This window comes from Lissotriton vulgaris, chromosome 7 (genome assembly GCF_964263255.1).
Source record: "Lissotriton vulgaris chromosome 7, aLisVul1.2, whole genome shotgun sequence".
Taxonomy (NCBI): Eukaryota; Metazoa; Chordata; class Amphibia; order Caudata; family Salamandridae; genus Lissotriton; species Lissotriton vulgaris.
The window spans coordinates 790472465-790495301 of NC_141695.1; the positions used below are offsets into that span (position 1 = coordinate 790472465).

General features: G+C 49.6%; 1 protein-coding gene across 1 annotated transcript in view; it reads right to left on the minus strand.

Moving 5' to 3' along the window:
* Positions 1–22837, minus strand: part of RNF213 (ring finger protein 213) — a 2876335-nt gene that overhangs the window by 749468 nt on the left and 2104030 nt on the right. Inside the window, exon 40 of the mRNA XM_086931045.1 lies at positions 19617–19737. Within this exon, the coding sequence (XP_086787171.1) occupies positions 19617–19737 (121 nt within the window). The remainder of the gene's footprint in view (positions 1–19616; positions 19738–22837) is intronic.

A 22837-nucleotide genomic window follows, 5' to 3' on the forward strand; every position in this document is an offset into this window, starting at 1 on the left:
CGCCCGTCCCTTCTTCGCACCCACGTAGCCAACAAACAGTTGGTCATCCACCCGGAACTGGCGTGTGCGATCCATTTAAAATGAAAGCGCACGTTTTGGGTCCAGACGATGGAGCCGCTCTTCATCCTTTGAAGGATGCGGAGGCGGGAAGAAGGAAGGGAGGGTGATGGACTGCCCGATGTGAAAAGCAGAGACAACTTTGGGCAGGAAAGACGGTCTAGTCCTCAGAACCACCTTGTCTGGATGAATGGACATGAAAGGAGGTTTGACAGAAAGAGCCTGGAGCTCACTCACTCTCCTGGCAGAGGTGATGGCAACCAGGAAGGCCGTCTTTAACGTCAGGAGACGGAGAGGGCAGGCAGGAATGAAGTGGCTCAAAGGGAGCACACATCAAGAAGGTTAGAACCAGGTTCAAGTCCTACTGAGGCATCACAAACGGAACAGGTGGATACATGTGTGTGATGCCCTTCAAGAATCTTGTTACAATGTGGGACTTGAACAAAGAAGGTTGATCAGGTAGCCTTAGAAAGGCCGAAAGGGCAGAAAGGTAGCCCTTGATAGTGCCCAGAGCAGAGCCCTGCTGGGCAAGAGAAAGAAGGAAGAGAAGAACCTCAGAAAGAGGGGTAGAGAGAGGATCCACAGCCTTTGCTGTGCACCATGCCACAAACTTGTTCCACCGACAGGCGTATACCGATTTCGTGGAGGAACGCCTGGCTGCCAGAATCACATCACAGACTTCAGGAGGCAAGTCAAATGGCCTAAACTGTCGCCGCTCAATCTCCACGCATGGAGGTGGAGGCTGGACAGGTTCGGGTGGAGGACCGTCCCCTGCTGCTGCGACAGAAGGTCCTCCTGAAGGGGCAGACGGATCGGGGGACCGACTGACATGCTGAGAAGCTCGGGATACCAGTACCTTCGAGCCCAGTCCGGAGCCACAAGGATGACTTGGGCCCGGTCGCGCCTGATCTTCTTCAGCACTCTGGGCAGAAGTGGTATAGGCGGAAAGGCGTATAACAGACCGCAACTCCACTCGCGCCGAAAGGCGTCGCCGTGCGAGTGCCGTCTTGGAAACTCCAACGCGCAGAACTGATGACATTGCGCGTTCTCTTCTGTGGCGAATAGATCTAACCAAGGCACTCCCCATTGCCGAAAGAGGCCTTGCGCCACGTCCGAGTTCAGACGCCATTCGTGATCCATCGAGCACCGATGGCTGAGTTCGTCCGCCCTGGCGTTCAGAGAACCTACGAGGTGTTGAACCGTCAGTCACGCCCTGACGTTCCAGCCATTGCCAGAGGCGCAGAGCCTCCTGGCAAAGGGTCCACGACCCCACCCCGCCCTGCTTGTTGCAGTACCACATGGCGGTGGTGTTGTCCGTGAACACCAGCACTACACTCCCGTTGACAAAGGGGAGGAATGCTTTCAGTGCCAAACGAATCGCCCGGAGCTCCAACAGGTTGATATGGAGCCAGGACTCCGCCGGAGACCAGATGCCTCTGATCTCTGCCTCTCCCAGGTGGCCTCCCCAGCCCTGGAGGGACGCGTCCGTCACAACAACGTGCTCCGGTTGGGGAAGGGAGAGGGATCTGCCTCTGACCCAATCGCGGTCCGTAAGCCACCACTGCAGTTGTCTTGCAGTGCCCTCTGAGATCAAGACATGGTCGGACAGGTTGCCCTGATGCTGGGCCCACTGAAACTTCAGGTCCCACTGCAGAGCCCGCATCCGCCACCGGGCGTGATGCACCAGAAGGATGCAGGAGGCCATCAGCCCCAGCAGCCGCAGCGTCAACCTGACCGAAACCCGGGATAACGGCTGAAAGATTGGAATCAAAGCTTGTATATCCTGGACCCACCGTTCCGGAGGATAAACCCGAAACTGCGCCGAGTCGAGAACCGCTCCAAAGGAAAGGAGCTTTTGAGAGGGACACAGGTGTGAAAATAACCAACTTATCTCGGATTCCAAAACCCTTTTGGAGAAAATTGATAAAGAAATCCTGGAATTTAAAGACTTCACAGTTACTCAAAAAAACAACAAATTCGAAGTTGACAAAAAGAACTTTTCATTAGAGTCCATTTATCCATATTTGAACAAGGATTTTTACACACGGACGGACTCGCGCCGGTACTTACAGGACAATCAGGGAAGATCACGCCAAAGATACGTCACCTTCTCCGATACAACTTCATCGTCAGGGAGTGAACCTGATAACACCAACCGACAATTTCAAAACAGGCCTGACAATCGTCAAGGCCAATACCAACAACAGCAGCAAAACCAACAGCCTTTTTTAGGACGAGGCCAATCGAAACCTCGGGGTCGGACTCGAGCACCCCAACCATGGGAGATGAGAACGCGACAGAAATTTTACAAGAACTAACCACTTCTCCAATTTTTAATCTCTCCGACAGAATCCTGTCACCTGCTGAAACATCAATACTCACCAAAGGACTTAATTTTGTTCCTTCACGACCTACTGATTTCGTAAAGATGAAATTAGAGACACTGGAATTTTGTCGAAAAATTCGTCTGATAGCATTCTTTCATGACTCTGTGGAAGAACAACAAGAGGAAGTAACAGGTCTTAAAAGAAAATCGACTTTTTGTCCTAAAGGTCCAAAAATCCCTAAGGAAATAATTACGTTTGAAAATACCATACTATCTGGAATTTCTTCTTTAGAAAAAAGGAAAACCTTTGTAAAGTACAACGTAGCTAAAATTGAGAGAGATGCCCTTATGACCATAAAAAATGATGACACCATTGTGGTGAAACAGGCCGATAAAGGCGGAGCGATCGTTCTCTGGGATGTTAACAAATACAAACAGGAAGTCCACCGCCAATTAGATGATCAACATTGCTACAGACGCATTGGCAAAGATCCCACCTCAGAAATCAAAAATCAATTGTTTGAAGTGATTCAGAGAGGCTTTGACCAAGGATTTGTTGGGCCCAAGGAGTTATTGTTTCTACAAAATAAGAACCCCAGGATCCCGGTGTTCTATGTTCTCCCTAAACTACATAAAGATGAGGTTAATCCGCCTGGCCGCCCTATAATCTCCGGGTGTGAATCCCTCTTCGAACCTGTTGCAAAATATATCGACTATTTCCTGAAGCCTTTTATCGACACTATTCCAGCCCATCTGCGAGATACTACTGCATTTCTTAATCGATTAGCCAATATCACCTTTGAGAGTAAAACACAATTACTGGTCACCCTCGACGTGGTGTCTTTGTACACTCAAATCCCGCAAGAACAAGCATTGGAAACTTTGACCCTCTTTTTGGACAGCTGGGTGAGACCAGTCAGGGTCCCCACAGACTTTATAATTGATCTATCTCGTTTTGCTTTGCAGAAGAACTTTTTTACTTTTGACTCAGAGTTCTTTTTCCAAACCAAGGGGGTAGCGATGAGCTGTCCCTTTGCGCCAGAGCTGGCCATAATGTTTATGGGATTATATGAGGAGAAATTCATATACAATGACAACCCACACGGCTCCCGCATTTCCAACTATATGCGGTATATAGATGATGTGTTCCTGATTTGGACAGGGAACCAGGAGGAACTGAACCAATTCGTGGAGTGGCTTAACTCAAGAACTGTTGATATCCAGTTCTCGGTTACATCATCCAACGAATCAATTACGTTTCTGGATGTGAAAATAGAATCTACCGCACAGGGACTATGTACCACCTTATTCCGTAAACCATCTGACAGGAATAAGGCACTGCATTTTACCAGTAACCACCCGCGCAATATGAAACAGAATCTCCCTTACGGACAATTCCTTCGGATTCGCCGTAATTGCTCAGGAAAGGAGGAATACTTACATGCTGACCTTCTCAAAGAACGACTTATGCAAAGGGGGTACCCTAAGAAATTACTAAAAAACTCCCTCAAAAGAGCTTGGTGGACTCCTAGAGAGACTTTACTGGAAAAGAAAGTTAAACAAGACTTAAAGAGACTGGTCTGTGTCACCACATTCTGTCCAGCAGCCAATCCATACAAGAAATTGATCTTGTCTAACTGGCATCTATTGAAAGATCTCCATGAGGATTTTCGCCCCCCCCCGTTGTTCGCATACAAGAAAGAAAAGAGCATAACGAATCATATTGTAAGAGCTGCCCTCCCGAAAGCAAAAATACCACATTGCAAAGCCTTTTTAGACTTCCTCCCACTAAAGGCCACCACAGGTGCGGTACGTGCACTTGTTGTAACGAAACAATCGAGGACTCTGTGTTTAGCTTTGATAATATCCACTGGAAGCATGATGTATTCACAAATTGCAAAACAAAAAATGTGGTGTATGCCATTGTGTGTCCATGCCCTTTGGTATATATCGGGAAAACTACACAAGAAGTGAGAACCAGGATCACTCAGCATAAATCCAGAATCAGGAGAGGAGTCGAAAATGCCCCATTAGTCAATCATTGACCTAGGATGAAGCACGAACAGACCGACTTAAAATGGACTGTACTTTCAAAAATTGAAAAAGACCCTAGGGGAGGAGATTTGGATGCGAGATTATCCCAACGTGAGGCTCTACTCATTATGAAATTCAACACAGCCCTAAAAGGTTTGAACGAAATTTCTGAGATATATAAGACTAATATCTAATCCTTCAGTCGCCCCATCATAACTTTCGACATGGTCTATTCTGCCAACTACAAGTCCCAGAACCCCCTGGGTGGTATTTTAACCAGGAAGTGCAAACACCGACCGCCGGCTTTTCCTTTCACTAAGTTGTACTACAGAGACAAGGACGGATGCCTCTTTACTAATCGGTACGCTGCTGATGTAACGAGGACGCCTGTTATAGCTCAAAGGGCCGACCAGCCTGACTGATTACTGACTGCCGCTTTTTATTTCCTTTCCAGTTTCTAAGTAAATCGATCCCACGAAAAAAGGAAAAGCACGAACCCGACGGCTAGCCCCTAGCCGGTCGGTCTCCAGGTAAGAACCTCACTCACGAGCGCATTAGGTTAGACCGTATGTCTGAGAGCAAGCGCTTGGTATTAAATGTGGCACGTTTGTCCTTTTATTTACAGCTACTACGTGCACTCTATTGTGAAATTCTTTGTTGACTCGCTGCCTTGGATTTTACTTGACGTTTGGCTCGCACGTTAAGGTAGGCTGTCGTGTACACGGGGGATGTGTCTCTCTTTTTTGCCCATGACGGAACCCTCCATTAAGTACCTTTTTGTATTGTTTTTTCAGAACCTACTGGTCCTGAGGAGAACCCCAACAATAAGTGGGGTTCGAAACGCGTCGACCATCTCATCCCCGTATCTGGTCTATACGTTCTGTGCTTAAAACAGAATCCCTTCACTAATGCCCAGAGAAATGTGTTCTTGGTGTTGATTTACTAAAAAAGACTTTAAAATTACAAAACCAAAAGGGATTGTTTCAATCAACTTCTGACCGATACGTGGATCCTCCATTTTTCTTGTGTTTCATTGTTTATTTTTGTGTATGAATGTGGTATGGTATGACTGGACGGCCATGTATGATTGAAGTATGGTAATGCTGATTATTTTTTCATGATATTGTTGTATATGGTGTATATTTTGTATATAAAAATTGTCTCCTTCTCCATGCACTAAAAAATGTGTTACAAACAAAGTAAGAAATATTTGAAAAGTAATAAAACAGTTATTTGTTGCAAATGTAATTCAGCTGGTTGTTTTTGCTCACCCTCAAACCTCCAGCTTCCTTCGGGTTAATTAATCCTCAGCATTGGCCCTTGTGTTGTTTTTCTAGTTCAATTTGGCTCAGCCTAGCTGAGTTATGAGTCAAGACCCCGGTTGTTTTTTGACAGGTGTGATTTCGGCACATTGATTGAAAACCCCAGCTCGTGCAGGAGGTCTGCCGTCATCTGAAGGTGGTGGATGACTGTCTGGGGCGAGCCCGCCTTCAACAACCAGTCGTCTAGGTAGGGGAAGACTGAAACCCCTAACCTGCGCAGATGGACTGCGACCACCGCCATCACCTTTGTGAACACCCGTGGGGCGCTGGTAAGGCCGAAGGGGAGCAGGATAAACTGAAAGTGCTCGTGGTCTACCGTGAACCGCAGGTAACGCCGGTGGGCCGGCAGGACGGGGATGTGAAAATACGCATCCTGCAAGTCCAAACGCTACCATCCAGTCTTGCGGGTCGAGAGCAGCCAAGACCTGAGCCAAAGTCAACATCTTGAACTTCTCCTTCCGGAGGAAGCCGTTGACGCTCCTTAGATCCAAGATAGGACGTAGGCCCCCTTTGTCCTTCTTGGGCACCAGAAAGTAGTGGGAATAGCAACCACGTCCTACTTCTGGCCCAGGAACGTGCTCGATGGTCCCCTTGGCCAAGAGGGCCGTAACTTCCTCCTGCAGAAGTGTCAAGTGGTCCCCCGACACACGGTGGTTCTGCGGTGGCATGGCTGGAGGAGTGGTCTCGAAGGGGAGGGAGTAGACCCTTCGGACGAGCTGCAGCACCCACCTGTCCGATGTTATCGTGCGCCAGTGGGAGAGGTGATGGCGAACCCTGCCACCCACTGGCGTCACATGGGCCTGAAAGCACGGACTAGGAGGATTTAGTGGCGGATGCTGGTGGGGAGGTGTGGTCTGACCTCGCCGCTGTCCCCGACCGCCACCCCTGGCGGTTTCCACGGCCGCCACCGCGTTGATAAGTCTGTTGCGGCGCGTGGCTGGCAGCACGTGTGGGACCGCCCCTTCCTTGGCCACGAAAGGAGCGAAACAAACCTGTTTGCTGGCGCTGGGTCGAGAGACCCAAGGACTTGGCCGTGACCCTGGAGTCCTTGAAGCGCTCCAGTGCGTGGTCCGCTTTGTCGCCAAACAGGCGACTGCCATCAAACGGCATGTCCATCAAAGCATTCTGGACATCTGCCGAGAAGTTGGCGGATCTCAGCCAGGCGTGGCGACGAATCGCCAACGTGGTGGACATCGCTCTGCCCAGTGAGTCGGTCGTATCAGGACCACACCTGATGGAGTATCTTGCTGCGTCCCGGCCTTCAATCATAGCCTTGCCGAGCTTAGCCCGTACCTCCGGCGGGCATTCAGGCAGCAGGTCCGCGACCGAATCCCATAGAGAGTGGGTGTAGCGGCCCAAGAGGCACGCAGTGTTGCAAGACCGCAGTGCCAGACTCAAGGACGAAAAGACCTTTTTGCCATACTGGTCGTACCTCTTAGATTCCCTGTCGGGCGGGGCTGACGGGAATGCGGTTTGGGAAGTGGAGGCCTGGATCACCAGACTTTCAGGGTGGGATGGGTGGACAGAAACTTGGGGTCGTCCGAACACGGACGGTGGCGTCTGGCCACGTTCCTGTCAACAGGCGAACCTGAAGCGGGCCTGGACCACGTGCCCAAAAGAACGTCAGTTAAGGCCTCGTTGAACGGCAGCAGTGGCTCCTATGGGCATGACTGCGGTTTGAGGACTTCAGTGAGGATGTTACTCCTCACGGCCGCGACGGGGAGCACAAGGTTTAGGGCCTTGGCAGCCCTCATCAACACCACTGAATGAGCTGCCCCCTCCTCCGAAGCAACGGTAGGAGGTGAGACAAAGCCAGGGTTGGGGGAGTCGTCCAGACCACTGGCGTCACCCAAGTCACCCGTCCAGTCCACGTCGTACTGACACTCACGTGTCCGAGGGTCCTCGGACCCCTCCCACTCCTCTCCGTAATCTACATCTTCACCATATTCGGAGTCAACAATGTAGACCGGCTCCTCTGGGTTCACAGGCCCCATCGGCGTTGAGCCCGGCGTCAGACGACGCCGGTTCGACTCCGCGTCCGGCTTCGGAGAGGGAATGGGGCCGGCGCCGGCCGGAGCGGGCGCCAGGGGTTGCCCCGATGGAATCGGCGCCGGAGAGGCCGGTTGACCAGCCAGCGTCGACCCTGAGGGCCCCTGCGGCGCCGGGATCGGAGCCGTCGGAGGCGGAGCACCCGATGGCGTAGAGGCATGATCACCCGAACCGATAGGGCTCCCGGACGGGACCACAGGGCCCGAAGGCTCCGCGGAACCCGTCGGAGGAGACAGAGCCCTCATGGCCATGAGGAACGCCTCTATCTCCTCGGGCGACGCGCCTTGCCCAGGGACCGCAGGGTATGGAGCAGGCCGCGTCGGCGACTCACGCAGAGCCGCGGGGGTGGGGGCCACCCGAAACCCCGGCCACATCGCACGAGCGTCGGGGGGAGTCGGGGGTACGATGACGACGCCCCGACTTCTTGTGCTTCCTACCTGAGGAACCAGAGGAATGGTGACGACTTCCGGAGCGGTGACGGCTCCGCGACCGCTCCCTCGATCGCTCCCTTGACCTCCGGCCGGACCGGGACCGCTCTCGACGCGGGGCCGACACCCGGAGCTCGAGCAGCTTGCGGGACCGCTCCCGTCTAGCTTTATTCGTCAAGGCCCGGCAAACGACGCAGGCGTCCACGTCGTGGTCGGGGCCCAGGCACCGGAGGCAGAGTCGGTGATGGTCTGTGACCGACATCGTACGGTCACAGTCGTCACAATGCTTAAAACCAGGCATCCTACCGGCACCGTAGAAGAGTTCAAAAACGATCAAAGATCAAAAACTTGGTCAAAAGACCGGAGTACTGCACTTCTCGGATCTGCGCTAAATGGCGCGGAAAAAAGAACTGACGTCAGCGCGCAGAGGCGGTGTCTATATACTCCAGCAACGTCATCACGGCGCACGACGCCGACGACGGACGCGGAGCCGCAGGGGACGCCTGCAGACGACGCCTACCGACGCGCAGGGGTACAGCTACGCAAAAGTTTCCAGATCCAGACTGACGCCTGGGGATATTCTAAGGTAAGGAATCTAATACTAACCTGTTTCTTTCAGATTACTTGTATACGCCTGTACCTGCTACTCCCTCTCTTGTGTCTCCCCCTTCGGCGGAGCCTGGGTCACCACGGAGCCTGAGGAGGGAAGGAGGAGGAGGAGCCCGACCCGAAGACGAGAGGAAGGAGTACTCCGAAAGTGTCGGCGCGAAAGAAGCCGTTCACCGAGAAGAGCCACATCTAGGAAAACTTGCACAAACCATTTGTTTAACCAAATAAAACCTGGTTTGAACATCACCAAGACACGTCTCCTGCCTTTCCCTACCCCGCCGGTCACAGTATGTGACTAGCCCAATGCATTTCTGGACTTCTGTCCCTTCTTCGGGGGCCTCTGTGTCCTAATTGCGAATGAACCTCCTCTGAGATGTGTAGTCCGCGTTTCACAATATCTGTGGATTTTAGCTGTATAGGTTCAAAGGGGACCTGAAATGTAAAGTTAGTTCTATCAAGAGTGTTCGCTGCTGCGACAGGTGTGAGCGCAAATAGCAACCCTGTTTGCGCTCACACCCGTCGCGGCAGAGAACACTCTTGATTGAACCGACAGATGGGCAGAAGTCGAAGCACACTTTCACTTCTTGTGCTTCTTATGCTTCCTACCTGACCGATCCAATGATGTTGAGTGGCAGGACGAGGACTTTGGAGTCCCGGAGTGGTGTGCGGACCTTCCTCTCGACCGGGACTGAGAACAGAGCAAACGACACGGTGCGGAGCACTGGGCCATAAGCAGCCATAGAGACTGCTCCCTCAACACTTTCGGAGCCATGGCCCAGGAGTTGGAGTACGACTGAGACGTGGTCGCGCTCCAGGCACCAATAAGGCACGATGGATCAGTCACCCACATGGCACGATGGCAGACGCTGCACGGTTTGAATCCAGAAGTCTTCTTTGACATGCTGAAGAACCTAAACACCAAAAATAGTATAAAAAAAGCATGTCAAAAAGTGACAGAGGGTAGCTCACTTTAAGGATCTGCGCCAGCTGGAGCGGACAGAAAAGAAAAACTGATGTCAGTGCACCGAGATGGCACCTATATGGGTGATGCAGACATCACTTCCGGCACGGATGGCGCCTACGTAATGCGGAGCCAACAATGCCACATACCAGCATACAAGGGTATTGCTCAAAGAAAGATCTTCCGGATCCAGCCTAATGCTTGGGAAATTCAAAGGTAAGTAATCTGCGGCCAGATGACGCTATCAAAGTAGAATATTTATGATTTTTTACTTTAAACTCTATAAATGAGATCAAGACTACAGGCTTGTAGTCGAAATGCGTCATCCTGACATGCTAATGCAATAAACTAACTTATATCAACAACATACATATATATATATCTATACATACACATTAACAATATTAGTGTGAAATGTATTTTTATATTTTTGTACTTACCATTATAAGAATAAAAATACGATATTTTCGTAATCAATGATTTTTTTGTAAATTAGGTTTTTGACAAGATAATTCTGTTACACAATATTGTTGATTCCGATATTATGTCAGTGCTCCAACTGTCCAGGGTTCTATGATGTAATGAGCCTTGTGAAACGGCCCATCAACACAGTGCTGAGAGGAGAGCCATGCATAATTTTCGTGAGGAATGTTATTTCCCTGATTGTTGTGTCTCATATATGCGGACAAATAAATGTTTTATATTATTACATTTAAACTGACGTAAGCTTGAAGCATCATGGGGAACTTAATTCAGTTAGCTTTACAGTAAAGTTAAAATAAAACCAACAAGGAGCCAAGATGGTGGAGTGAGCAAACACATCCCTACATGCTCATCAACCACTGCTTTAATTGAACACCATCAGCAGAGACAAACAAGGGCTAACTGATTATGAACAATTCAGTCAATGACCAGGGGAGGCCTTTCTCCGACTCCTGACACTTAATGGAGCTGTGAGGGCCCAAAGGAGCAACAGGCAGGAAGACATGCGTTCCCAAGATGGTAGGCAGACTCGGAGCTCAATAGCTCCTCACATCGGGAGTGGCCTGTGCAGAGAAAGAGAGAGACATAATGCATGAAGGCCATTGACAAGTCCTTCAGTGAAGCTACTTCCAGCAATAATATGGCAGGGAACAGCCTTCTCAGGCCCAAATCAGGTATGTGCAGAGGGAATTCTGAGTTTCAGAAACACTAAGGAAGAGAAGAAGACTGAGGCAGGGAAAGAGAACAACAGGTCCTAATAGCACTGCAAGTTAAACCTTGCGCACAGGCAACACAGTGCCAGTGTAATACTTATGTAACTTGCTTTATTCTTGGCCGTGTCTTCAACCTGCTTTGCATCATTTGGAATCTAGACTGTACAAAGTGTTCTAGAGTCAACTAGCACATAGACAGTTGCTGGTGGCACTTGAATTAACCAGTGCCCTCTGTTATTGTGGGTCATTCTACTTTGGAGAATAAATCAACTGTGCGACTTATTCCTGCTCTTTGGTCTTTCGTGCTTCCCACTTCACAGCCCGCTACATTTTTGTAACAGAAATGGGGTAGACCAGAACAGAAGCAACGCAGGAAGATTCTTTGAGGAGAAGCTATGCATGACTCACCAGCCTAAAAGTGGATTTGCATAGTGATTACAGGTGTAGGGGTCTAGCCAGTTTGATGCAGCCAGAGGTATTATTTCAGGGAAAAGAGGTTTTACTTGCTGTCTGGTTTTTGGATATTGTTAACAGATGCTGCTTTAGAAGCCGAGCGAGGATCATCACGTAAGAACAGGAGGAAGAGTGAGCCATTGAGCTATGTGTTTCGGCTATCTGAGGTATATGGCTGAAAGTTCCCACAGGGCAAGTGGGCGCGCAGCATACATCTCACGTCAGACACTAGCAGACATATTGGATTGGGCCCATCTGTATTCGTGCTGGCTGTAGCTACCTACTGTGCTTAGGTTTTAAACTCTATGCGCCGCTGACTTCTCTGTGCGTCCTGTGTCTCACGCCTGTGGCCCTATTCTTGTGGGCTCATTTGTAGTTCCCTTCAGGATATTGTAGAACGGTGGTACTCGAGAAATGTGTGTGGCATAGTAGAAACAAGTATTTACAATGCAAAGGTCTCAGCTTTGTTAAAGTTAGAGCTATTAGCATTGCAAATGGCATTTTTTTCATTTGTTGTTTTTTTCAAAACATAAATAAATGGTATTGTCATTTACAATGGCGATAGGTGAGCATTAGAGAGTAGTAGAGTATTAGCGGACACAGAGCCACACACGTAGAGAGCCACACACACACACAGAGAGAGCCACACACACACACACAGACCCACCCACACACACACAGAGCCACCCTCACAGACCCACCTACACACACACACAGAGCCACCCTCACACAGACCAACCCACAAAAAAAGCTACCCACACAGAGCTCAACACACACACACAGAGCCACACACACACACACACACACACACACACACAGAGCTCAACACACACACACACACACAGAGCTCAACACACACACACGCACAGAGCTCAACACACACACACACACACACACACACACACACACACAGACAGTCAGACATCCCTCAGTCTAGGTCAGTCACACGCCCATCTCTGCCCAGTAACGCCCCAGGGAACAGAGGCACTAAAAAAACGATCAAAAGCAGGGAACAGAGGCACTAAAAAAAACGATCACAAGCAGGGAACAGAGGCACTAAAAACACACACAGAGCCCAAAACACACACAGAGCCACACACACACACACACACACAGAGCCACACACACAGTCACACACACACAGAGCCACACACACACAGCCACACACAGCCACACACACACACACAAAGCCACACACACACAGCCGCACACACACACACCCGCACACACACACACACGCAAAGAGCCACAAACACACACACACAGAGCCACATACACAGAGCCACACAATCAAGCAAACAAATTTGTATAGCGTGTTACTCACCCACTACGGTCTCAAGGGGAGGGAGGGGCCATGGGGGGGGGGAGGGGGGTCGCTACTGCTCGAACAGCCAGGTCTTGAGGTGTTTCCTGAAGGAGAGATAGTCCTGGGTCAGCCGTAGGCAGGTGGGGAGGGAGTTCCATGTCTTGGCCGCCAGGTAGGAGAAGGATCTTCCTCCGGTGGTGGCTTTGCATATTCGTGGGACGGTGGCGAGGCTGGCGGATCGGAGCTGGTGGGTGGGTGTGTAGAATGTGAGGCGGCTGTTGAGGTATTTGGGGCCCATGTTGTGGAGAGCCTTGTGTGCGTGGGTGAGGAGTCTGAATGTGATCCTCTTGCTGACGGGGAGCCAGTGCAGGTCTTTCAGATGGGCAGAGATGTGGCTGTGACAGGGGATGTCCAGGATGAGTCGTGCCTAAGCGTTCTGGATGCGCTTGAGTCTTTTCTGGAGTTTGGCTGTGGTTCCAGCGTAGAGGGTGTTCCCGTAGTCCAGACGGCTGGTGACGAGGGCCTGGGTGACTGTCTTCCTGGTTTCGGTGGGGATCCACCGGAAGATCTTTCGGAGCTTGCGCAGGGTGTTGAAACAGGATGACGAGACGGCGTTGACTTGCTTGGTCATCGTGAGGGAGGAGTCCAGGATGAAGCCCAGGTTGCGTGCATGGTTCGTTGGCTTGGGGGCGGTGCCCAGGGCAGGGGGCTACCAGGATTCATCCCAGGCAGAGGGGGATGGTTCTTAGGATGAGGACTTCTGACTTGTCTGAGTTCAGTTTCAGACGGCTGAGCTTCATCCATTCCAGGTTGTGTTGGCGTGCGATGGCTGCGAGGGGGCTCATGTAGACGTTGTAGAGGGTGGGGCTGAGCGAAGATCCTTTCGGAACGCCGCAGATGACTTCGGTGGCCGCGGATCGGAACGGGGGAGGCGGACTCTCTGGGTTCTTCCTGCGAGGAACGAGATGATCCACTCCAAGGCCGTTCCTTGGATTCCGGTGCTGCTGATGCGCTGTATCAGGGTGCGGTGGCATACGGTGTCGAAGACTGCTGAGAGGTCCAGGAGGATGAGGGCAGCTGTTTCCCCGTTGTCAAGCAAGGACCTGATGTCGTCGGTAGCTGCGATGAGGGCGGTCTCGGTGCTGTGGTTTGCTCGGATACCGGATTGCGAGGGGTCGAGGGATCCGTTTGTCTCGAGGAAGGCGGAGAGTTGTTTGTTGACGGTCTTCTCGAGGACTTTGGCAGGAAAAGGGAGGAGCGAGATGGGCGGAAGTTCTTGAGGTCCGTGGGGTCCCCAGTGGGTTTTTTCAGGAGGGCGCCGAGCTCTGCATGTTTCCAGCTCTCCGGGAAGGTAGCGGATGCGAAGGAGCTGTTAATGATGTCCCGGAGTTGGGGTGCGATAATGGAGTCGGCTTTGTTAAAGATGTGGTGTGGGCATGGGTCGGTTGGGGAGCCGGAGTGGATGGTGTTCATCGTGCGGGTGGTGTCTTCGGTGCTGACCGAGGTCCAGGTGCAGAAGGTGGTGGTGATGGGGGGCGCTGGTTCGGTGCGTGGTCTGTGCGCCAAAGCTATTGTGTATGTCGGCTATCTTGCGGTGAAAGAACGAGGAAAGTGAGTCGCAGAGGTCTTGCGAGGGTGTGATGTCGTTGTTGCAGGCGCTGGGGTTGGAGAGCTCTTTAACGATGCTGAAGAGTTCCTTGCTGTTGTGGGTGTTGTTGTCCAGTCGTTCTTTGAATGTTGTCCTTTTGGTGGTGCGGATCAGCTGGTGGTGTTTGCGGGTGGCGTTCTTGAGGGCAGTCATGATTTCTGTTGTCTGGTCGTGGCGCCATGTTTTCTTGGAGTTTTTGAGGTCGTTGGTGAACCACAAGGCTTTCTTGCTGCCGGGTCTGCTGGGAGGGTTCTTCAGTGGTGCGAGGTCATCGGCGCAGTTGGTGAGCCACTGTGTAAGGTTGCGGGCACACACACACAGAGACACAAACACACAGAGACACACACACACACAGACATACACACACAGAGACACACACACAGAGACACACACACACACATACACACACACACACCCACACACCCACACAGCTTTATTCAGGTGGGTGGTGTTTGGTTTGAGACGCACAAGTTAGTGTAACATTAATAGCAGGTAACAACACATCCAAACAGCACTTACCAAGAGCACAATCCTACAGATATAAAACACAGACCGAGACAGCTGCACATTTATTAAGGGGAAATAAGAAGGAATGCTATCAGTAGCAAACTCACCTCAACCGTGAGAGTGCCCCTGGTTTGGTGCATGCAGGGCTCGCTCTCTTCTGACTTCTGGATCGCGGTCCAGTGCACTCTGGGAGCCGCAGTCCGGACTCACCGCTCCTGGAATTAAGGCCACTCTGTGAACCACCCTAGTGCCTGTTACAACTCTGAGTGTATTTACGTCCGGTTTTCATGCAGTTCTCAGCCTGTGCCCTGCCCCTCCCGCCCAATCTTCTTACTAAGAAGAAGTTCTTAGCGGTCCTTCTCTGCGTGACAAACTCCTTTCTCAGCCGCTCTGTCCCTCGGGTGTCACGGGATGTGAAGCTCCGTTCAACAGAAAAGTAAACAGATATAATTGTGAGTTATAGGCTAGTGCACGCCCCAATACCTAGAAAAGGAACACGTTTAAAAGACAGTTGAAGGAGCCAAGTGCTCTAAGGAGCCCCCAGAACTCGAATAACGGCATGTTTGGGCTGGGTGAAATGCCTTCTGTTGTTCTGTCTTAATGTGCTTATGTGTTTTTGATATTTTGTGGTGTGCCATGGTGGAGCGTGCTGCTGTGAGCACGCGAAGCTCTTCTGCAGGGCCGTCTATTCCATGCGCATGGAGTCCTGCGCGGCAGGCTCTGAAGCCCGGGCCGCTCCTGCGGCCTGTCACCCCGCCGAGCTTCCAGGCATTAATTACAGGAGCAAGAGAGGGTTCAAGAGGCAGAAAGGGAGGGGGGGTAACATGGCGGCCGGCCTGAGGAGCGGGGGAGGGAGGGAGATGGGCTGCCACGAAGCGGGAGGGAGATAGTGGGACAACCATCTAGCACAGAAGCACCTCAACCCCCAGTTCATCTCACCGCACTGGACACACCCAATACTGTACTGTTAACAGTAGCAGGTAGACATCAAGCCTGCTACCTACCCGGGGCACTCTTCAGAAGGAAGTACGCCTTTCTAACCATGAGGAGCTGCTTTTCACCCGGAAAGTTAAAAAAAACTGGCATCAGAAGATATCATGCCTGTGGTGACAGTTGGAGCAAATCAAACTACTTCCGTTTTCTATGAAAGGGCATGAACAATTACATTAAAATTGCAATATCCCTCTTAATTATGTTTGGGGTCGTATTATCGGCGGATTCCACCCCAATCATGTGGAATACCCGACTGTCCGACCGCTGCTGTCACCGTTCACTTTCAAAGGAAGAGGATCTGCTGCTTGGATTTAACAAGGGGAAGAGGTATACTCCTGAAAGCAATAGCCGCAAGATCGCGAAGACCCACAAAACAAATCACAGAACCCCTGATGGCTTCTGTGCCTCCGCTCAATTTTCCCAGCAGCGAGTCAGTATCAGGAACGTCTAACTCCAGACGCATGCACTCAGCTGCCCTTCGCTGGCCGCAGCACCCAGCTGACTGAGGGCTTACCAACCTTTCCTGAATCGGTAAAGGATTCCGCCCGGAGGTTCTTCTGCGCAGGCGCTCAGTATTGCTCGGCTCGTAAACATTTGACAAACAACTAGAATGCTCACCGAACAAAATGAACATTCGAGCATTGTCCGTCATGCCTTGGAAAATGAGAGCTTTATGTGGGGGGTGAGGGGTGCTGGGGGTCAGTCCTCCTTTCTGTACTTGAACACAACCACGCCATTAACACGACCACGTTTCTCCGAGGCGAGGCAGAAATGCCTCGGAGAAACGCAGCGTCATTTTTGGATTCGGGGGCGTATTTTCTTTCTCTCCTATTCCCATTGGCTGGAAGGTAAAATTCCAGCCAATGGGAAGAGGAGAGAAAGAAAACAGAAAGAAGCTAAAAAACACCCACCGAATCCGGGCTTGAATGGAGTGACGCCCCTCTCCTCCAATGGCAGGCCTCCATTTAGGAAGCCAGCGAATGGAGAAGAGGGGCGGCTTCAAGCCCCCATACTGAAAAACAACATTTCTCGCCAGCGAGACTGCGCACGCACAGCCTACGCAGGCCGAGACCTAAAAAGAAACTTCTGGCACAACTACTTATCAATTTTTCACACTGTGGATCACGAGATACATAAGGTTGGATTTGTCAATACTTTATTTCTCGTAATGTGTTTAATAAATATTTATAATGGCCTCCAATCAGAATGTAATGCAGCCACCACCATTTCTTCATAGACCTGACAAACCAGAAATCAACAGAAAATAATGGTTGCACATCTTTGAAAACATCCAGATATGATCCTTTAAAGAAACTGGCATTGTTATTTAACTGTTTAGGTATTTCTGCCCAAAGGTTTTTTGACAATTTATCTGTGGTACCAGCTTCTAATGCAGGAAATGTTTATTGGGATGCTTATCTGGAAGCTAAGAAAATATTTCACAGAAAGTATTAGCAAGGAATAGTGTGTTATTGGAAAGACAATTTCTTATGAATGCGACGATGGCCCTTTTTTTAAAGGAGGAGTCTGAGGCACAGAGTAGGAATGAAGGCCTAACTTTAGCATAACAACTTAGGATGCACCTCACAAACCACCATGCTACTGCAGACTTTTAGATGGTGTTGCCTGGTTGGGCCGTGCAAAAGCAACAAAGCACTGCATTGAACATAGCAAGAAACCAAGTGCGCTCAGTTTTGGAAAGGGTTTTGATTAAGAGATTATCCTCTTCTGCACACACACACCTTGTGGTGTGTTGTTGCTCTCACTAAGAAAAAATGATATGGAGAGGTTTCATCTGGCAGTTACGCTTTGATAGGATAAGGTTTTTAAGGGTTTGACCTAGTGATCCATCCTATAACCATGCCTAGAGTTGCTTTGTTCATTAGTGGCCCTGGTTCCTCATAAGGTGGCAATGGATGAGATGAAGTATACTGGTTGGATTCAGAATCATCTGGGAGACATGCTGTATGGACGAAAGACTGTCAGTTTTTGTCTTTTTAGGACTAGGAAAAGCTCTTAGTTCCTCAGAAATAAGCTCCTCAAATGTTAGCATTATATGTGGTACATGCAGATTAAGGGGCCATGTGAGAATGATAAATGTCTTGGCCATTATAAATGGTATGCTGCCTACTGTTAAGCTATTCACCCTCTTCCAGAGAAAAAGGTGAAGTGATGGATGTCAAGTTTGTGCTCCACTTCAAAGTTTGTTTTGGCATCAAAGGTAGCTCGTCAACCCTCGGGGACTTGAGCCTCTTGGTATTGGCCCAAATGTGTTTGTGTATTGGAAATGGCGTTCAATCCGGAACAATCTCAACATTAGAGTGCATTGCTGACAGGGGAGTCTTTTTTGAGGGTGGTTTTTCATTCAAGTGTTCTCTAATCTGTTCCTACGTATGGAAATAAGGCTCGGTTAGAAGTCTAACCTCAGACTGAGGGTCATTGGTGGCTGGAGAAGCAGTGTTGACCAATGGCATGAGGGGCTGCACCCAGCACTAGTTTTCAGTAGTCAAAATTCGAGGTTTGGTCTTGGTCCTGGGTCGGTAATTTTTAGAGGGCCCTTGAGAATCTTCTTTGATATTGGACCCACAGGAGGATACATATATTTCGTAATTCAATCCTGTGTGGTCTCTTGGCTATCAGATGGGCATCCCTGTCAGCAGAGTAAACTTCTACAGGTACAGCAATGGAAAATGACTTGGTAGAGTCTTGGAGCTGCATCATAGAGTAATGTGTCCACCCTTGATCGTGCCAGTGCTGAATGATTTTCTTCACGAAAGCGTTGCAATCTGAGCACATGCTGTGGCTCATCAGTAGACAGAGGATACAGTCCAGCTAACAGTCCGACTGAGGGAATTTATTATTGCAAAAAGGGCAGAACTGAAAATATGCACTTTTCATATCCTCTGCCAAACAAGTCATTCTCATGCAACCTGGCACCAGGGTCGTCTGACAATTCGGTCCTATAACGGTCGAAGGTTGCAAGATTCACTTGATGGTTTTCACCCTGCAGTGTGGAAATGTAGAATATGGTGTGCAATTTAACTACGCACTTAAGATCAATTCAGAACCTGCAGGTGAAAAAAAGAAATCTGAGGCTGGATGAGTATTCTGGTGCTACGAGAATTTCAGGCATAGGTATGAGACATCACAAAACTGAAACTCCTCCTTTGTAGGAAAACAACCACTAATGTTTTCAGCCCAACACTAGAAAATTGGACTGAAGACAGCATGCAATGTACAACTACACTCCTACGAACCATTTGTTACAATGTTATTTTTGTGAAGAACAGCAACATGGCTGGTTCAGGGATAGTTTGGAGTACAGATGTGATACACATGATGTGTGCATATCAACCATAGGTACATTTGGAGCTGCTAATTCCACATTTTTATGTGCTCCTTAAGCAAACAGGAAAGGCACTGCAAAACAACAACTAAGTTATACACTCGGTCTGTTACCTTGGCATCAGTGATTTGGATAAAAAAGAAGTACATGGCATGACTATTTAACATTTCTGATGGAGACTTTGTGCTGCGCTGCGCGTGTAATGCAAAATATGGAATAAATTGCAATCATATTGCAGACAGAGTTGAAGATAAGGAGCACTGTTATCATCATCAAAATCTGTCACTATTGTTGGAATACTGGAAGAATTAAATCTGTTTTGAGATAGTATTTTCTGAAGCTAGGCAGATCTGTAGCAAAACTTTACTTTATGATTATTACCTTTCCCAGCATGATAGTGTGCTCTTTCACAAGTTTGAGCAGCACAGGTTCATGAGTTTCCACTCCCAGCAGCACATGTTCCACAAACAATGCCATGGAGAAAATGCAATTCCACCCCATCCTAGGGAGGTAAACAGAAGCGGTCAGTATTGGGAATAAGCAATGTGAACAGATCATAAATTAGAGCGGAGAAGTATGAAATGCGTTACTTACCTGTAACAGCAGTTATCCAGTATTGGTGTCTTTCATGGATTCACATGCCTGAATCATTCCCCGTCGTCGAGACGGGAGCCTCCGGTAAATAAAAAAGTAATGTCTTATAGACATACATAGAGAAAATAGGCCTAAGGGCCTCCCCTTAGTAGCCTTTCTTAGTCCTTATGTAAAAAGGACCAAACTCTCCTAGTCAGCCAATCAGCTCCGACCTCCCTCTAGAACCTTCCTGGGAGGAGCCTCAGTCCCTCAGATTTTCGTACGCACCCAGCTAGGTAGGCGTAATGTTGTTAGAGAGGGATGTGAGTCCTTCCCGGGGAGGCGGGAGGGTTGCATGTGAATCCATGAAAGACACCAATACTGGATAACTGCTGTTACAGGTAAGTAACGCATTTCTTATCCAGTATTAGGGGTGTCTTTCATGGATTCACATGCCTGAATCAGAATAGTTAGCAATCAGATATGCACATTTGCGATGTAAATCAGCTCTGCAGTCATGTTAGACAATGCATATATTATCACATATAGTATCACAAGAGCAAGGAATGTGCATACCTGGACGGCGGGATGTAGGAAGGCTCACCTCACTGAAAGAGATGGCGAAGCCCCGCTGGACCCGCTGCCGCGTCTTTCTGAAGTTCGAAATCCCGGCAGTACTGTCTGGAGAAAGTGTGCGGTGACTTTCAGGTCGCCGCTCTGCAAATGTCCAATATTGGCACCTCCGCGAAGAGAGCTGCTGACGTGGACATTGCCCTGGTGGAATGTGCAGTGACGCGAAGAGTGTTGCTGACGTGGACCACGCCCTGATGGAATGTGCAGTGACCTGATCAGTTAAAGGCCGTCCGGCCTGGTCGTGGTAGAATGCAATCGCTGATGAGATCCATCTTGAGATGCTTAGTTTCGTGAGGGACAGGCCCATTCTTGGCCTGCTGTATGCCACGAACAGTTGTGAAGAGTATCTGAAGTCTTAGAGTTATCTAGGTAGAACCTGAGCCATCTTTGAGATTTAAAGAATGTAGAGCCCATTCTGCTGCGGTGGAAAGGTTCGCAAAGAAAGTTTGAAGGATTACTGGCTCATTGAGATGAAAGTCTGAAGGCACTTTTTGGAACGAATTTTTGGGTTCAGACTCAGCACCACGCCATCATTCCTGAAGTGCATGTATGGTTCCTGAATGGACAGAGCTTGAAGCTCGCTCACTCGTATGGATAGAAAACCGTCAGTAGCTCTCTGACCCTTAGTGTGGATTTTCCCCGAGACATACTTTGGGTCAGCTCCGTGTACTGGTTCAAACGGATGTTTCATGAGCATGTTCAGAACCACATTGAGATGCCAGGAGGTGGCAACCCCCTTACTGTCGGGAAAGATCTATATAATCGTTTTAGAACTTGCTTAATCAACCCGCTTGACCAGAGCGATGGGCTCGTTGGAATTCTTATATAACGAGATGACGCTGTTAAGGGTACTGTAATGGAGGAGTGGGTTAGGTCCGACTGTGGTAGATGTAATCGATAAGGCAATATTTGCACCAGTGATGTGGGGAAAAGCATATTTCCGCGGCTACGCCCCAGACACAAAGCGCTTCCCTTTCCGGGAATATGTTTATGTGCTATCCGCACTTGCTCTGGTAAGAATGTCTCCAGTCATGTGGATCATTCCGATTGTGGAACTCTGAACTCAGGGGCCAGGCGACCAACCTGAGAGACTTCATACCCTGATGTTGAACTGCCTTATCGTTCATAGTAAGCAGAGATAGATACTGCCGCCGGTGGATCGGCGGCTCCAGGGATAGGCGGCGGAGTTCTGTGAACCAATGTCGCCTCGGCCCAATTGGGGCTAGTAAATCCAGAATACAATAGGCGGCGGAGTTCTGTGAACCAATGTCGCCTCGGCCCAATTGGGGCTAGTAAATCCAGAATACAAGGCTCCACCATTCTTGTCTTGAGGACAATGGGAGCATCGGGAATGGTGGAATGCCCACGCAAAAACAGTGCGCCATGCGGTTGGAGATGCATTCCCCAGCCAATTTCCGAAGTGTGGGCATTCGGTGTACATTCACGTCGCAATTAGATCCATGTGCGGCGTGCTTCATCCGGAGAAGATGTGGCCAATGATGTGTTGGTCCAGCTCTCTGTTACAATGGTTTCTGCCTGCTGAACGCATTGGTGAGCCCATTGTTCGTCTTATTCTTGGTAGGCAAGCCTGAAGGGCCAGGAAGGCCGCCAGCAGGTTAGTCCGATTGATATGTAGTGTCTTCTCCATAGGAGACCACCGTCCACCTTATGTGACAACGTGAGGAACCGCCGGAAGTAGGAGTGACCAGCCTTGAGACAGTGTTTGAGAGGGTATTCCCCATTGTAGGATTCCGGCCATGTGCGGAGTATCTTTTATGTGGCAAGATGACCCTGTGGAATGTAACCACCGCTTCGATAGCGCCTCTTGTAGAGGTCTCGTTCGTAGTTGAGAGCGAGGGGGATACACGATCACTCACCGATGGGAATGCTTGTGGTGACCGTGTGTCCAGGGTATACCTAGGAAACTGAAGTACCTAGGAAACTGTTGTAGTGAGAAGGTTCCAGGACCGATTTTTCCTGATTGAGGATGAGATCCAGGCATTGAAAACTGAAAGCAGGCGTTGGGAGACCTGGACCGTCTTGCAAGGATGAAGCCTTGACCAGGCAGTCATTCAGAAACCGAAGGACCTGGTGTCCTAGTAATGTCGCCCCCAGGGAACGGTATTTCGTGAGTATGTGTGGCGCAGACTTTAGCCCGAAAGGCAGAACGCGAAACTGCAAATGTCCGGCCACTACTGCAAATCGTAAGTATTTTTAGCGATTTCTGTGAAGTGGGATATGGAGTTAAACGTCCTGTTTGCAGGACCTCATGGATTGCCATGCGAAACAACTGTCTCTTGTAGGAGTGTGTTGAAGTCTCTGAAGCCCAAGGTTGGTCTCCACCTCTTATCTTTTTCTGGATATAAAAAAAGGGAAGCGGGAACAAAAAACCCTTT